Source organism: Corythoichthys intestinalis, chromosome 15, assembly GCF_030265065.1.
Source record: "Corythoichthys intestinalis isolate RoL2023-P3 chromosome 15, ASM3026506v1, whole genome shotgun sequence".
Taxonomy (NCBI): domain Eukaryota; kingdom Metazoa; phylum Chordata; class Actinopteri; order Syngnathiformes; family Syngnathidae; genus Corythoichthys; species Corythoichthys intestinalis.
In genome coordinates this window covers 12,730,894-12,748,352 of record NC_080409.1, presented here as the reverse complement: position 1 = coordinate 12,748,352, position 17,459 = coordinate 12,730,894, and the positions used below count along the sequence as shown (strand labels likewise).

At 40.3% G+C, this 17,459-nt stretch overlaps 1 protein-coding gene across 1 annotated transcript in view; it reads right to left on the bottom strand.

The window, feature by feature from the left end:
- The window catches only part of eif2ak3 (eukaryotic translation initiation factor 2-alpha kinase 3), a 78,766-nt gene extending 62,588 nt beyond the window's left edge, over nucleotides 1-16,178 (bottom strand). The window contains exon 1 of the mRNA XM_057859222.1: nucleotides 15,621-16,178. Within this exon, the coding sequence (XP_057715205.1) occupies nucleotides 15,621-15,934 (314 nt within the window). The 5' untranslated portion in view covers nucleotides 15,935-16,178. The remainder of the gene's footprint in view (nucleotides 1-15,620) is intronic.
- Between the last annotated feature and the right edge of the window lie 1,281 nt (nucleotides 16,179-17,459).

Sequence of the window (17,459 nt, the reverse complement as noted above, 5' to 3'; positions counted from 1 at the left end):
TGAGAACCCAAAACACCAAAGAAGGTTCATCACTCTCCTCGTCACCATTAGAAGAACGTTCGTTACGTCGGATTCGTCTCTGCAACTAGAAACAAAATTGTCCGCCATCATCGCCGCTATTCAGTACTAAGCACTGAGCCGGTTGTTTCATTGTTGTGACGTCACGCACACAATATGCTAGATTTCCGGGATCTCGGGCGCCGGTCATTTTAGCTTGACAATCGATCCAAATTTCTATCATTTTCTTGGTGTTGCGATGTGTGTAATTACACGAATTGGCATGATATGAATCCAAAAGGCATGCGTTTATGGATAAATGATGGAATATTAGCATTTCTCCAGGTGTTGTAATACCCTCAGTTGTTAGATGACATATCATCACAAATCTTATGAAAATATTTTATAAATATTAAAAAGTTACATAATGTTGCAAAAAGACACTAATTAGCATGATCACTAACTACAGTGGGGCAAATAAGTATTTAGTCAACCACCAATTGTGCAAGTTCTCCTACTTGAAAAGATTAGAGAGGCCTGTATTTGTCAACATGGGTAAACCTCAACCATGAGAGACAGAATGTGGAAAAAAAAACAGAAATTCACATTGTTTGATTTTTAAAGAACTTATTTCCAAATTTGAGTGGAAAATAAGGAAAATAATAATATTTGGTCACCTACAAACAAGCAAGATTTCTGGCTGTCAAAGAGGTCTAACTTCTTCTAATGAGGCTCCACTCGTTAACTGTATTAATGGCACCTGTTTTAACTCATTATCAGTATAAAATACACCTGTCCACAACTTCAGTCAGTCACACTCCAAACTCTACTATGGCCAAGACCAAAGAGCTGTCGAAGGACACCAGAGACAAAATTGTAGACCTGTACCAGGCTGTGTAGACTGAATCTGCAATAGGTAAAACGCTTGGTGTAAAGAAACCAACTGTGGGAGCAATTATTAGAAAGGAAGACATACAAGACCACTGATAATCTCCCTCTATCTGGGGCTCCATGCAAGATCTCAGCCCGTGGCGTCAAAATAATAACAAGAATAGTCAGCAAAAATCCCAGAACCACATGGGAATGACCTACAGAGAGCTAGGACCACAGTAACAAAGGCTACTATTAGTAACACAATGCGCCGCCAGGGACTCAAATCCTGCACTGCCAGACGTGTCCCCCTGCTGAAAAAAGTACACGTCCAGGCCCGTCTGCGGTTCGCTAGAGAGCATTTGGACGATCCAGAAGAGGACTGGGAGAATGTCTTATCGTCAGATGAAACCAAAATAGAACTTTTTGGTAGAATCACAGGTTCTCGTGTTTGGAGGAGAAAGAATACCGAATTGCATCCGAAGAACACCATACCCACTGTGAAGCATGGGGGTTGAAACATCATGCTTTGGGGCAGTTTTTCTGCAAAAGGACCAGGACGACTGATCTGTGTAAAGGAAAGAATGAATGGGGCCATGTATCGAGAGATTTTGAGTGAAAATCTCCTTCCATCAGCAAGGGCATTGAAGATGAGACGTGGCTCGGTCTTTCAGCATCACAATGACCCCAAACACACAGCCAGGGCAACAAAGGAGTGGCTTCGTAAGAAGCATTTCAAGGTCCTGGAGTGGCCTAGCCAGTCTCCAGATCTCAACCCCATAGAAAATCTGTGGAGGGAGTTGAAAGCCCGTGTTGCCCAACGACATCCCCAAAACATCACTGCTCTAGAGGAGATCTGCATGGAGGAATGGGCCAAAATACCAGCAACAGTGTGTGAAAAGCTTGTGAAGAGTTACAGAAAACGTTTGGCTTCCGTTATTGCCAACAAAGGATACATAAAGTATTGAGATGAACTTTAGGTATTGACCACATACTTATTTTCCACTATGATTTGCAAATAAATTCTTTAAAAATCAAACAATGTGATTTTCTTTTTTTTTTTTTTCCCACATTCTGTCTCTCATGATTGAGGTTTACCCATGTTGACAATTACAGGCCTCTCTAATATTTTCAAGTGGGAGAACTTGCACAATTAGTGGTTGACTAAATACTTTTTTGCCCCACTGTAGCTTAGCGCTCCATGCTAATTGGTAATGTCTCATCAACAAAGAATATAAACAATACAATTGGCTTCTTTTACTCACTTCTAACGGAGGCACACAGCACCTAACAACACAAAACGCAATCTAACATTCGACACTTTGTAATACTATTGATTAGAGCTGTTCCCACTGGTAGAAGTCATTGATGCCGTAAATGCATCGACGAGCACACCATCCAGTCTAAGGGTTAAAAAAAAATATATGAGCAGATTTATCTCGATAACGATAAATGACGATAAATTCGCCCAAGCGGACTGTTATATAATTTGAAAATCTGAATCAATGCATGAAATACAGATTAACTATTTCTTGTTGATTTATTTACCAGCATTCAATTTGATATACTGTATTTAACAATTGTACATGCAGTCTAAACATTAAGTTTATAAAAATGTATTGTAAGCAATAAGAATTCAAGTATGAACATTTATAACAGCGTGTATGACTTGAACAATGTAAATTGTCAAAATCAATATGCCTGTGCAAACATTTCATTGTAACACAAATGACTTGCAGCTTGAACAGTACACTTCAAAAAGACAACTTATTGTTAATGGTGTCATTGTAACACAAATGACTTGCAGCTTGAACAGTACACTTCAAAAAGACAACTTATTGTTAATGGCTGCTGTGACATAATTATTAAATACAAGTGTACACTTTATGGTTTAAGGGTTTTTTTTCCCCCCCAGTGCATTTTTTAATAAATGCACGCACAATAAAAATAACCGGGGCCATTTCTCGGTCATTATAAGTTTCGCCGTTGGATTGTACTTTATGCTGAATGCTTTACCATCACAAAAGCTATCAGAGGAATCACACACAGACGGATACAAAATAACGCCACATAGTAATTGCTAGATGCAGTCCGTGCCCAATCCACTCATTAAGTTCAGCCGTTTCGACAATGTTAGAGCCGCTATCCGACTCCATAACGTTCATTTGTAGCGTTAGCCGCTAGCTAGCGTTAGCCTGGCTACCAGTAGAAAGCACTGAAAGCACCATCTCCGGAAATCGTGAGAACAAAGGAGGACAGCGGGTGAAAGCCCGTCTGGATGCCACCAAGAGTCTATTAAATGTCGGTTGAAAGTTTGGTGAACCTCCCTTAAGCCACACTCCATCACGTTTTGCTTGTAGCGTTAGCTGCTAGCGTTAGCTTACCGGGCTTTTGTTTGATTGGCTTCCTGATGATCACGTACGTGACTCACTACGTAAGCACATTCACTGCTTTCTTAAAGGGGAATGAACATAGATGAACAACACAGAATCAAAGCGGGATGAAAAGACTATATTTTCTTGTTTTATTAATTTACCGAATTTACCGACATGGTCAAAATTACGTCGATCATCGCTAAGAATTTCGGTGACGGTAAATTTTCAGTTTACCGCCCTGCTAAAGTGGAAAGTTGAGAATGGCGGACGCACGGAATTCAAGCGGGGAAAGCGGCACTAAGCCAAAAAAGCACACCATAGTGACCAAAGCATGGACTTAGTTATTTCAATGAAACAAAGGAGGGTACACTGTCTTGTGCCAAGCTTGCATACGACGGCAGCACGTGGCCGTGAATGAACACCCGAAGCGCCATCACCCAGGTATAACTTGAAGATGACAGGAGACAACAATCGGGCGATCGTAAGTCCATATAACGACATTTTTTATTGAAGTTGCCTTTATGTGGGTCGTACGACAGAGTATTAGGGCTTAATGTCGGGCTAATGTAGCTGAATAAGCAGCTATGTACTTTATGTAGCACGTTGCCGCCTCCGTTAAAATCAACCATATTGAAAGCATCTCGTGTTTTAGAATAGGTTTTACAAATAACCAAATCTTTATCATTTTGCTTCATCTACATCAAATTATAATCAATAGAAGAATTTATACTAATGCTTTGTTGCGGCTTCCAGCGAAGGTACATGTATGTAACGTGCGTAGCGGCTCACAACTACAGTGCCCTCCATAATTATTGGCACCCCTGGTTAAGATGTGTTTTTTAGCTTCTAATAATTTTTTTAAATTCAAATAATATGGGACCTTAATGGAAAAAAAGAGAAAAATCCAACCTTCAATACAAGTGCATTTATTCAGTTGGGAAAAAATCCCACATAAAAAAAATAATTATTTGACATCAAATAATGTGTGTCACAATTATTAGCACCCCTGGTGTTAATACTTTGTACAACCCCCTTTTGCCAAAAAAACAAAGTCTGGGGACTGAGATGGCTAAGGGAGGAGCTTGATTTTGTGTCTGGTGAACCATTTCTGTGTAGATTTGGCCATATGTTTAGGGTCACTGTCTTGCTGAAAGACCCACTGATGACCCATCTTCAGCTTTCGGGTAGAGGGCAACAGATTTTGATTTAAAATGTCCTGGTATTTCAAAGCATTCATGATGCCATGCACCCTAACAAGGTTCCCAGGGCCTTTGGAAGCAAAACAGCCCCATAGCATCACTGACCCACCCCATACTTCACAGTGGGTATGAGGTGCTTTTCAGCATGCGCATCTTTGGTTCACCAGACACAAAATTAAATTGAATTAAAATTTTCACGTACTTCACTCCAGTGTTGAGTGACATTTATTTATCTACTCGTCTGGTGCTCATTGTAATGCTGAGAACAATATAGACACCCCACAAAAAGAGAAAGTAAGAAATGTTTTGAATCCTGTTGGAAAAGTGAAGTCACAGTGTTCTGAATCTGTTTACATTCCATTCTTTTGCACTAGTTAATGCCATCAGCATTTGACCTCTTTGTTTATTTGTGATTTATTACTCTTATTTATGTTTGTTTGTACTTTAATAAATAAAGTGTTACAAAATGTTTTTGTGCATTTATAATCGTCAACAAAAATTGAATTGCAAGATCAGCAGAAAAAAAAAAGTTCATTAAAAAATTGTTAGACAAGTCTGCACTAATCGGGAGAAAAATAATCATTTGGGACAGCCCTACTATGGATTCAGCAGCCCAACAGCAGCAGCCGCCATGAACTCTCTCTCTCTTTTGCTCGAATCACTGGCATGTGCGCAGCCTCACATTACATACAAACAAGAACCCAAACGGGACTGCCCATAGCTGATGGCAAAAATCGACTATGAAATTCGTTGGCAACTAATTCATTAATCGAATTTAATCGAATTGTTGTTGCAGCCTTAGGTGCCATTAAAAATGCCAATGGCCCTCCCATTATCGAAAAAAACAATACATCTAAAATTGTGATTTTGGAAAATTTTTTGCTCAAAACTATTTATGATAACAATAGTCAAACTTATGTTCATTTGAAAATGCATTTTTACAGAATTTGACATTTCTTTTGCATTTTTTACAGAAATTGCATGGGGAAGCGTCAACACGTGGGTCACTTCCTGTTGATTTGGGGATATTATCAGGTCATTTCCTGTTGGTTTGGGGCACTTAAATGACTACCTTTTGATTCTGGGTCACTTGATTTGATGATTTTGAAGCATTTGTGTGTGATTTCCTGTATACCCTGAGTCACTTCCGGTTCATTTTTGGGCAACTTGAGATTTTTTTTTTTTTTGTAAAAGATAATGACCACCAATGGAGGTTTTTGGGTAGGTCCAAGTTGTAAACCAATATGAGTAAATGGAAACATGTTTTTGTTGAAATTGAATGACCATTGGAAATAAATGCAGCCATTGAATATGTATGATGAGTTTTTTTTAATCATATTTTGGAAGAACTGTACATTTTTGCTAAAAATGGCTAATTTGTGCGCCTTGATTTTGTGAATACTTTTATTTGTGAATTCGACAAAAACTATAGCAACAATTACCATTTTGAAAATTTGAGATGTTTTGCAATTGGAGATGGACGAGGAGATGGGACAACATCATCAAAGAACTTGCATGGTTGCAATTTTTTGGAACGTTTGAAAGTCTGACTCGGTCAAAGCCTGTGGGCTCCGCGGTTTGCCGAAAAATAAAACGTTGGAATATAAAATTAACCAAAGTTCATCTGGCGCCCTCGATAGCTTTCACCTCTCCAGACTATCTATTTCGCCGTTTTTGATCTTAATCCGCCGCCTCAAAAAAAAAAAAAAGACACTATTGAGTATGTTTAAAAGAGCACACAGAGAATTATTTAAGAGTGGTGTAAAATTTTCTGAAGTGAAGGTCCGTCGGTCGGGAGGGAGGGAAGGAGCCGGCGTGAGTGAACAACACTGCGGCAGAGTCCTTCAAAGTGAAGGGTGCCTTAAATCAATGTCTGACTGCTGCTGCATCTTGCACTTCAGGGAGTGAGAGTTTTCAAAACATGGACCCAAATCAGGAAATTTCACAGCTTCAACAAGCCTCTTTTGGGAAATTACCTCATTGCCTGGAGTTTACAAAGATGGAAGTCCAATTCATTTAAAAATCATTATTTTTTAGTGCCATTGACAGGGCTAGACGTCCAATCCCTTTTGCCTGTGAGAGGCGAATGAACACATTCGCCCTTCCCTGTCAAAAAGGATCGGACATTTACCCCCGCCAATGGCAACCAATGAGTTAATGAGAAACAGCAAGTCTGCAGAAGAGCCCTAAAGGGGCCTATAAGTAGCTTAAACTAGAACTACCAAGGGTGGATCAGTTGATACAAATCACTTTTGTATCCAGAGAAGGGTCATCTGACTCTAATCACCATATCTTTTGTGAGCATTGAGGTCCTCATTAGTCCTTTTCATTCACACTCGCAAAACCACAGGGTTGGATTGCTCCAATTAGCATCCTAAGTGTTTGCAGGGCATGGCTGCCTGTTTGCGGAGGACTGTCAGACATTACAGCATTGAGAAAGAACTGCTGTCTCAATCTCTCTGAATATTTAGTTGCACTGTTTGTGGTATGTGTGGAGCTATAATTGTCATATTGCTGATGATGGATGGCTGATTATTCACAACAAAGTCATTTTTTGCACAAAAAAAGCTTTTTAAATAAAGAAACATATGTGAAAACGACGACAAAAGAAACTATACAGTCCAAGGGACGGTGTAATAAAAAACAAAACAAAACATTTTTATGTGGTGACATATGACACTTCGCCCTTTTCCTGGGCCTAGGTGTTGGAGGTTGTTGCCGAAGCAATTTTTCCTTCTGCGCCTTCCGTGCGCCCACATAAGAGTGAGCCAATTCCTTTGGAAGACCCACCAAGAAGTCCACCCATCTCTCTTGCCTTCTGGTGCATGCCTGATACAACACATATGCATTCAGTGCTGCCATGTCAATCATATTGTAGAACAAGGCGACTGGCCATCTCCGTGTTCCTCCGTATTTGACAAAGCCAAGGGAGCCCTGGATTTGCAAATATTCAAGATGCTAATTGCAGCCATCCAGAGTGAACCCCCCCCCCCCTTTCACACCTAGACAGCGACTCCACAGGAGTGTGTAGGGGTTTGTCTGCTTGATTGTTTTAGTGGTCTATTGTTTGACAAAACCAAATAGTCAATTTGGTATCGGGGTCATTTGAATCCTTTCTGGTCTTTCTTCATAGCCCAAGAAAACCCTGGACTGCCAGTGTTAAAACATAAAAAGGGTAACTCGAAATCAACACGAAGAGTTCCTGTGATCGGAAATGGGCAGTAAGTGACCAACGAACAGGAAGCGTGACAGAAATGCCTGAAAATCAAGAGGAAATTATCCAAAAAGTACAGGAAGCGATGTCAGAATTAGGAGTGGGAAACTCTTGGTACCTCACGATACGATACAGTTTGCGATACAAAGCTCGCGCTCCCACTTCAAACAGATTGAATGTCTATGGCCGTCAGTAGCAGCCAATGCCAGGCAATGAGGTAATTTTGGGCCATTTAAGGTCATTTACTTGTTGATTTTCAGTTACTTCCTGATGATTTTGGAGTATTCTATGGGTCAATTCCTGTTCCAGAACAGGAAGTGACCTGGGAAACACCCAAATGAATAGGCAGTGATTCAAACTCAACAGGAAATCACCTGGAAATGCCCTAAAATGAACAGCAGGTGACCAATAAATGCCCTGAAAATCTGACAGAATGACTGTGAATGCTCTGGTTTCAAATGAACGAACATTCCCAGTCTAAATGGATTGGGTGTCGAGCACCGTCAAGGTAGCCTTAGAGTTAACTGAGACACTATTATGGTGGAAGATTTTGGGAGCAACTTGTTGGTTCCTTTTTTTTTTTTTTTTTTTTAATTTTTATTTTTTTATTTTTTTTTTAAGACGTTTTTTTTTAAGACGACCTTTTTAAAATATCTAGATTCTTGCAGGAGCATATCGATAACCTTTTGGGATACAAAGTATCACAATATATCACCATTTCGATATTTTGTCACACCCCTACTCAGAATGCCACCAAAACTAACAGGAAGTGACTGGAAATCAACAGGATGTGATCTGGAAATGTCCATAAATCAACAGGAGGTGACCAATGAACGGAAAATGACACAGAAATGTCGGGAAATCAACAGGAAATTATCCAAAATGTACTGGAAGTGATGTCAGAATGCCCCAACATGTGCAGGAAATGATTTGCTAAGATTGAAAAGGACGTGACCCACAATTAACTCACTGACAATTATAGACGTCCAAATCATTTAAACTGCTAGGGGTGAATGAATATTTTTTTCACTCGCCCCTCCGAGTCCAAATGAATTGGACATCCAGTGCGGTCAGTGCCAGCCAATGAGTTAATTAGAAACTGCACGTCTGCAGAAGAGCCGCAAAAGGACCATCTGGTAGCACAGAAAACGGCAAACGCGACCCAAAACCAACAGGAAGTGACCCGTGAGTACTAGGGATTAAGCCTGAACGATATATCGTTTTAACATTGCCATCGCGATGTGCGCATGCGCTATAGTCCCATCACAAGGACCTGCGATTTTTTTTTTTTTTTTTCAATCCACAAACCTTTGTTCTGCTTCATTCGCTCGCACAGCCTCCCTCACCCAGCTCTCAGTCACTGCGCGGCACTTGCTTATTAAAGTTAATGATGTCTTTGATCTTGCCAAAGAAGCGGACTTCACACAGGCAGCAATGTGTCAATCATCTTTTAACTTGTTAAACAGTTTCTGCAAGGAAGCGCGGGCTGGAATGAATGTGTGGGTGGGTGTGTGTTGGTGGAGGAGTGTGTGTGGAGACGTTCGAGATATATAAAATACACGCCAGAAGTGATCATGAGGCGTTTGTAATTTCTACATGTCACTCCAAGAGTCACAGCCAAGTTCGGTAAACAGAAGCATTTAATACAGTCAAGCATTTTTCTGCTACAGTACTTAATTCTTGTTTAAAAATGATTCGTTGGGACAGTTATGTTTAAAACCAATCATAATTATTACATTTGAAGTGCTTAAAAACCATTTCAAAACCATATATATATTAGGGCTGTCAAAATTATCGCGTTAACGGGCGGTAATTAATTTTTTTAATTAATCACATTAAAATATTTGACACAATTAACGCACATGCCCTGCTCAAACAGATTAAAATGACAATGTCATGTCCATTCATTACTTGTGTTTTGTCGCAATCTGCTGGCGCTTGGGTGCGACTGATTTTATGGGTTTCAATGGGGTTCAACAATGGCGAGCTACTAGTTTATTTGTTTGAAAATTTGACAAATCTTATTAAAACGAAAACATTAAAAGGGGTTTTAATATAAAATTTCTATAACTTGTACTAACATTTATCTATTGTTATAATAAAGAAATACAGTACTTATGTACCATATGTTGAATGTAAGCCTGAACGATATATCGTTTAAACATCGCCACTGCGATGTGTGCGTGCACGATAGTCCCATTGCAAGGACGTGCGATAGTTTTTATTTCTTTTTAATCCACATACGCCCTGCTTTCTGCTCTGCGCAGAGCCTCATACGCTCTTTGAACCTCACAGTCACTGCAGCACTTGCTTATTAAAGTTAACAATGCTGGTATCTTTGATCTTGCCAAAGAAGCGGACATCACAGCCCAGCAGCTGTCAATCATCATTTAACTTGTTAAACAGTTTCTGCAAGGAAGCCGCTTTGGAATGAATGTGTGTGTGCGTGTGCGTGTGTGTGGAGACGTTTGAGACATACAAATTAAATGCCAGAAGTGATCATGAGGAGTTTGTAATTTCTACATGTCCACCAAGAGTCACAGCTAAGGTAGATAAACAGAAGTATTTAATAAAGCCAAGCATTTTTCTACTACAGCACTTTATTCTTGTTCAAAAATGATTTGGTTGGTTGGACAGTTATGTTTAAAACTGATCATAATTATTACATTTGAAGTGCTTAAAACCATTTATTAATATACACACATTTTTTAAAAAAAATCATACTTTGGGGAAAAGGTGAGAAAAAAACATGCCTTATATGTATCTCTTTCCAATGCTAAATCTGAATAAATACACTGAGCACACACACAAAAAAATAAAAATTTGGGGGGCGGGGTGCGCAACTTCACGGTTTTTCACTTATCACGGCGGGTTCTGGTGCCCATTAACCGCGAAAAACGAGGAATCACTGTACACTGGTCATTGTGAGTCATCCAAAGTCTTTCCAAACAGCTATTCAAGTCATCTAGTGAAAATTTCTTTAATTTTTTTTTTTTTTAATATCGCAATATAATATCACAAACCCCCCAAAAAAATCGCAGCAATAGTTTTTTCCAATATCGTTCAGGCCTAGTTGAATGTATATATCCATCTTGTGTCGTAGCTTTCCATTCCAACAATAATTTACAGAAAAATATGGCATATTTTATAGATGGTTTGAATTGCGATTAATGATAATTTTTAAGCTGTGATTAACTCGATTAAAAATTTTAAATCGTTTGACAGCCCTATATACATATATATATATTAAGGGTGTAACGGTACATGTATTTGTATTGAACCGTTTCGGTTCGGGGTGCTCGGTTCGGAAGGGAGGCGTACCGAACGAGTTTCGGACATAATGTAAAGTGCTGTCAAATTTTGCGCGTTAACGGGCGGCAATTAATTTTTTGAATTAATCACATTAAAATATTTGACGCATTTAACGCAAGCGCGGAATGCCCGCTCATGCATCCCATACGCCCACCATTAATGACGCCCTATGGACGGCTCGCTAAGGGCGTAACATAAAATGAGCCACACACGCAAGTTGCAAGTGGACACAAATTTATTAAGTCGAACTCGCAATGAACAAAATATACAACATGCGGAAGGAGCTGGCTTCAGCGTAAGCCCAGGCCAAAACAACAAACAAAATAAAACTACACTTAAACCCCACCCGCTAAGTAAACCCTGATCGTAAGAAGGAAATAAAAGACAGCCACTACCCTGGCTTCTACACTAAACAAAACGGGTTGAACGAAAACGGCAGTTTACCTCTACTGCTGCGGTGCTCTTATTTACAGTGGTGAACAAAAACGATCCAATAACGAATGAACACAAAATACCTCACTGAAAAAGCGGGAGTGTAACAAAAATAGCGATCAAATGCGCAGGTGAATGAATGGCGAGCAAACAGCTGGCAAGGAGGTACGCGGCATGTATGCTGTCAAATGTGAACTCTCAGTGTTGACTGTAAAATGATGAGTGGTCAGATGACTATTGTTAACGCTGCCTTTATTTGGTTAACAAGATAACCAATACACAATACACACAATACAACACACACGCGGGGATGCGAGCTCAAACAACGGCCTAATAGTACTACCTTGTATCGGCTTAGCTGCCATAAAGCAAGTGTCGTTATTGCCGCAAATGTAAACAAAGGGCTGCACAATGGATACATGACAGACAGCGGGCTAGTTTCTGAAGTTGGCACCCTTCCACGGGTGGCCCATCAGCGGCGGCGACGTCGTCTGCCCGTCCGGTGTGAATCAGAGTACGTCACGTTGGGAGGGGAGGCAGCCAGCTGGCGGACGTGACGATCAGCTGACTGACAGTCTCAAAAAAGATGACAATTAAACGGCCAGGCCGTCGCACCACTCAGAAGTGCAGTGAGCAGCGTGGGTAACGGTTAAATGTAACATGGATGAAAAGAAAAGCGGTTGGCCCACTGGGTGGGGAATTCAAATTAAAGATGTGATTAACTCAATTAAAAATTTTAATAGTTTGACAGCACTTACCTAACCCTTACTTTTCGAGGCTGTGGTCATAAAGTTAATATGAGAAATTTGAAACTGTTCAGTGTTGCAACTGTTCAATTTTGCACATCAGATATTAAAAAAAAAAAAAAAAAGTCTTAGCCAATGTTATTTATTTTTATTTTGTTTTTCAAAATATCTACATTTCAGAATATTGTTTTTTCTATTTTTGAACAGAATTCTAGGTTTGTATAGGCTAATGTTCCTATTGTTGAAAGCACAAAAGTGTGTAATAAACAACTACCACATTTATATTTTGCATTTTGTTTTCTTACTGTACCGAAAATGTACCGAACCGTGACACGTTACACCCCTAATATATACATATTTTTTTAATTATAATTTATATAATACAAATCTTATATGTATGTATATATATTTTATGTAATGCTAAATCTGAATAAATACATTGAACACACACAAAAAAAAAAAACAAGAAAAATGGGGGGCTTGGTGCGCTACTTGGCGGTTTTTCACTTATTGTGTTGTGTTCTGGTCCCAATTAACCGTGAAAAACGTGGGATCACTGTATATGCATGTGCAATGTGCGTGTGTTTGTGTCCGTGTCTCGCTGTGTGGGTGGGTGGGGGGGGTGTCTGTCCCTCCGTCTTGTTTTCCTGTCAAGATTGCTGCTGCTAGATAACAGTAATTAAAAGCATGCCATGTGTTTTTTTTTGTTTTGATAAAATAACATTTTGGCAAAATGCACTGGTCTTCATTTGAAAATTGAATCTATATGCACATATTTGTGTTTGTTTAGACAATGTGATTGTCACCTTGCATATTGTTATTATACAGTTTTACACTAATCATTAATTTATGCAAGTTTGGCTAGAAAGAAATGTGACAGCACATCACCCTGAGCCTGGCTGCCTACCTACTTCACCTGACTGACTTGATTGACTGCCTGGCTAGCTGGTTGACAGACTGACAGACTATTTGGTTTACAGACAGACTGACTGACTGACAGACATTTTCTCATGTTTGATTTTGTTTCAAATTGTATGTGCACTTTATTCCTTCATGATCACTTTAAATAATAGCAGAGCTGGAGTCTGTTGTATAAATAAAAAGCTCTTAATCTCATGGGATTGTTCTGTGTGCATTAACAGTTAATTATAACTTAAAGTGCCAATGAGTTTAAGTAATTTTAAAAAGAAGAGATTCCGAATACTTCTTGTCATTAATTTAGCTAAGAAATCGTAATCGGTATAAGAAAATTGGGTTTGGAAGAAAATGAAAAATAAAATAAAAACCCTACTGTAAGTACCCTAAAATTAATAAGACATGACCCACAAATAACTTACTGACAATGACAGACATGATCAAATCCATTTATACTTAGAGGAGGGAATAAACATTTTCATTCACCCCTCCTAGTCCAAAAAATTGGACGTCCGCCACCGTCAGTGGTAGCCAAAGAGTTAATGAGGAACTGCACGTCTTCAGTAGAGCCCCAAAATAGTAGACCATTAACTTTAAAAAATGACCCAAAACCAACAGAAAGTGACCTGTAAGTGCGCCAAAACCACGTACGTACTTCCTGTATGCATCAAAACAAAAGCTGATAGGGCACAGTAGTACTCGCCTGTGGTAGGATATTTTGACACAACAACGGGTGTCGGACAGTGGCGCCTCCAGAAATTTTTCATAGGGGTGGCCAGATGGGGCCACTTAAAATCTTGGGGTGGCACACCAAAACTAAAAGCCATCATTTCAGGTTTTCATTATATTATTGCAGTAAAATGGTCAGGGGAAAACTATTAGAAAGACTTAAGGACACGGCTACTGATATACTTTGGTGTATTGTGTAATATTTGATGTCACTAATGATTTAATGTGCATAGTCCATAAATGTCCAGTCAACATTTTGAGTCCAACAACAATTCTGTTTTGTTGTGTCATGTATATATCAGGCACAAGGTGTACATTTAACAAGGGTTGTCAAACGATTAAAAATTTTAATCGAGTTAATCACAGCTTAAAAATGAATTAATCGTAATTAATCGCAATTCAAACCATCTCTAAAATATGCCATATTTTTCTGTAAATTGTTGTTGGAATGGAAAGATAAGCCAAGACGGATATATACATTCAACATATGGTACATAAGTACTGTATTTGTTTATTATAACAATAAACCCACAAGATGGCATTAACATTATTAACATTCTTTCTGTGAAAGGGCTCCACGGATAGAAAGACTTGTAATTCTTAAAGGATAAATGTGAGTTTGTATATTGTGACTAAATATTGCTATCTAGTGTATTTGTTGAGCTTTCAGTAAATGATACTGTCGCGACTTAACTGTTCTGCCCAAATGCATGATGGGAAGTGGTGCAACCATGACTGTGTGTGGTGGCTGCAAATGCTATATATCTTCTCTGCGTTAGGTACACCACAGGGTGTTCAGAAAAAGATCAACTCCTGTCATTCTTACCCACGTCGCTTCCCACAATATTTATAGCTGCTGTGGGAGAGATGACAAAGCTTTTGCCAATTAAAAGCACGGCCCCAATGAACGCTTGTATCTACTCCACTCACTTGACACTGCCTCTGATCTGTGTATATAAGTAAAACGGAGCCATGTAGGCTGTTTGCGGCAATGCATGAGTGAGTCGCACCGTGAAATGCGTTAATTGCAAAAAAATATTTTCACGTGATTAATTTAAAAAAATAATTACGCCCATTAACGTGATAAATTTGACAGCCCTACATTTAACAAAACAGAATAAATGCATTCATTTGGGATTCAATGCATAACTGATGCTTCAACAATCTAACGATATACTGGCAAGCAGGGTGGCCAGTGGGGTGGCCAACCAATTTATAGAGGTGGCAGTGGCCACCCCTGGCCACCCCCTGGGGGCGCCACTGGTGTCGGATGGGTTTTAACGTCAAAAATGCGTCAATCGACAGTGCAGGTGTGTCTCATGACATGAAGGTAGGCGGCTATTTTTACCCACGTTAAGGTTCACAGAGCAAACGAGCCACATTAAAACATCAAACATCACCGTGTGCAACTCAATAGGGGAAAAAATGCCATCGTCTTCGGGTCAATTTTAAAGGAAGGGAAAGAAGTTTCCTTGGGCGTGGACTTCACATCATCCGCTCGACTCCCCGCCCACAATGTTGACCAAAACGTGCACCAAAATGAACACAATAAGCAAACTTATGAGACGAGCTTTTTTTTTTAAATAACGCTAACTCTTCGTTGTTTCCATTGCGAGCTCAAATTTGGCATGTTCTTTTTCTTTCTTGGTGGTCCTAACTTGATTTTAAAAGCACATTTTAATAGGAGGGAAAGTTGGATTTGGGGCAAAAACGCGGCAAAACGTCATTACGGCGACTCTGTTAGCTTAAAACGCTCGGTGGATTCGTTCATTGGTCATTTTCCCGTCAAATCAGAGTCGTTCCAAAAAGTTTGTCAAGTTTCCGAGCCTACCTCGGCACGGGCTCACTTCCTTGGGGTTCTTCCCCGCAGGACCCCTTGTCCTCACCGGGCAAACCGCTCTCGTCCTCCACGGTGACGTCCGCCTGAGCCGCGAGCCCCGCGACGCCGTCCAGTCCCAACTCTAGCACTGGGTCTCCGCCGTCGTCCGGTACCGGTGGCGAGCCCCTGACGGGGCCGGCCAGCTGGGGCTCCCGGCCGGCGAAGACGAAGCCCAAAGGGTGCAGGGTCCCGAGTCCTAAGACCACATTGAGGAGCAGGAGCACGAGAGAAATGCTCACGTTTCCAAATTGAAGCGCCCTTTCCATTTGGAAGGCTGGCTCATTAGTGAAGCACGAGATTTACATGCCACTGGTCGGCCATGTAAATCTTAACGTGCAGGGGAACCCATGTTATGTATCCCCCCCCCCAAAAAAAAACAAAAACAAAAAAAACAAACACTGTCGTGTTCACCCTTTAGCGCCCTTTTGTTTTGTAGTTTATGTAAACACATGCGAAGGACGCAAGTGCCTTTCGCTTTAATACTTGACGCAAGACTTGCCGTGGTTACGATTCACGGTTCCGCCTCTGGACGGCGATTGGCTGATAAAAAGCATGCGTTCACTTAAATCCGCCCTCTATTGGTCGCCGAGTTGTCAATCACATTGGGCAGCTTACTAAGCACACGCTGATTGGACAGTGAATACGTCACTTCACGGAAACTCGAGGCGTCAATAACAGTGCTTCTCATTGGATGAGTTCGCGGGCGGTCAAAGTGTGGCAAGCGCAGTCATGTGGCTGAGCTCGTGCAATCAGATGGCGAACAGGTGTAAACAAGTGTTTAATTGGTTAAACGCAAAGCATGAGACTAAAACAGCTAACACTATTGGTTGATACGACTGTCAATCATCAGTGGTTGGCAAACCGGCCGACTCGAAAGCACCAACGTGGCTCCCTGATAGACCGGTGACGTCAAAGTTCCTGTTCCTGGTCACGAGTTATGTTTAATCTCTTGTCAAATTTACAATAAAAAAATAATAAAAGTAAAGACTGACGATACGCCCAAATAAAAAATGCGTTTTAAAATGGCAAACACTCACGTTCAAACCCCTACTTTACTCATTGGCAGGCAATGACAGAAGCAGAGTTCCTTTAAAAATCCAGGAGTTTTTCATTCACCCTACCTTTGGCATATTACAATTGACGACACTCAAAGTAAACCTTCCCAATGTTCAATAGGGTTTAAAAGTATTTAATAAATACTCATTGGCTGCCATTGACGGCGATTGGCGTTAGCGTTGTATGGATGCTAGCCTACGTAGTAATTTCTTATTGAATACAATGACATGGGCTTAACAGTGCCTCCACGCGGTGGAGAGCCGAATGGTAAATGGTGTTATACTTATATAGCGCTTTTCCACCTTTCAAGTCGCTTTACACTATCTCGCCATCTACCTACTGGTGACGCAGCACCAGGAGCAACGTGGGGTTCAGTATCTTGCTCAAGGACACTTAGACGAGTTCATCAGGGCGGAGAACCGAACCCACAACCTCTGGTTTGGGGGACAACTACTCTACCACTGAGCCACGCCACCCCACATATGACATAGGCATAGAAAGACATAGGACAAAACGGCTTCTCTTTTAATCATTCAATCATCATAAATCTAACTGAACTATCTATAACTTATTAACACTTTCAGGGTCAGTGGTCACTACAGTGGACATCTATTCCAAAGTTTTCATGAGCTATACTCATTAAAGGCCAGCCCAGATCACAAAGTACATGTTGTGGTACTTGGTAAAAGAGGAATAATGATATAGAAAACACTGCTTGATGGAAAGAGGTAAATA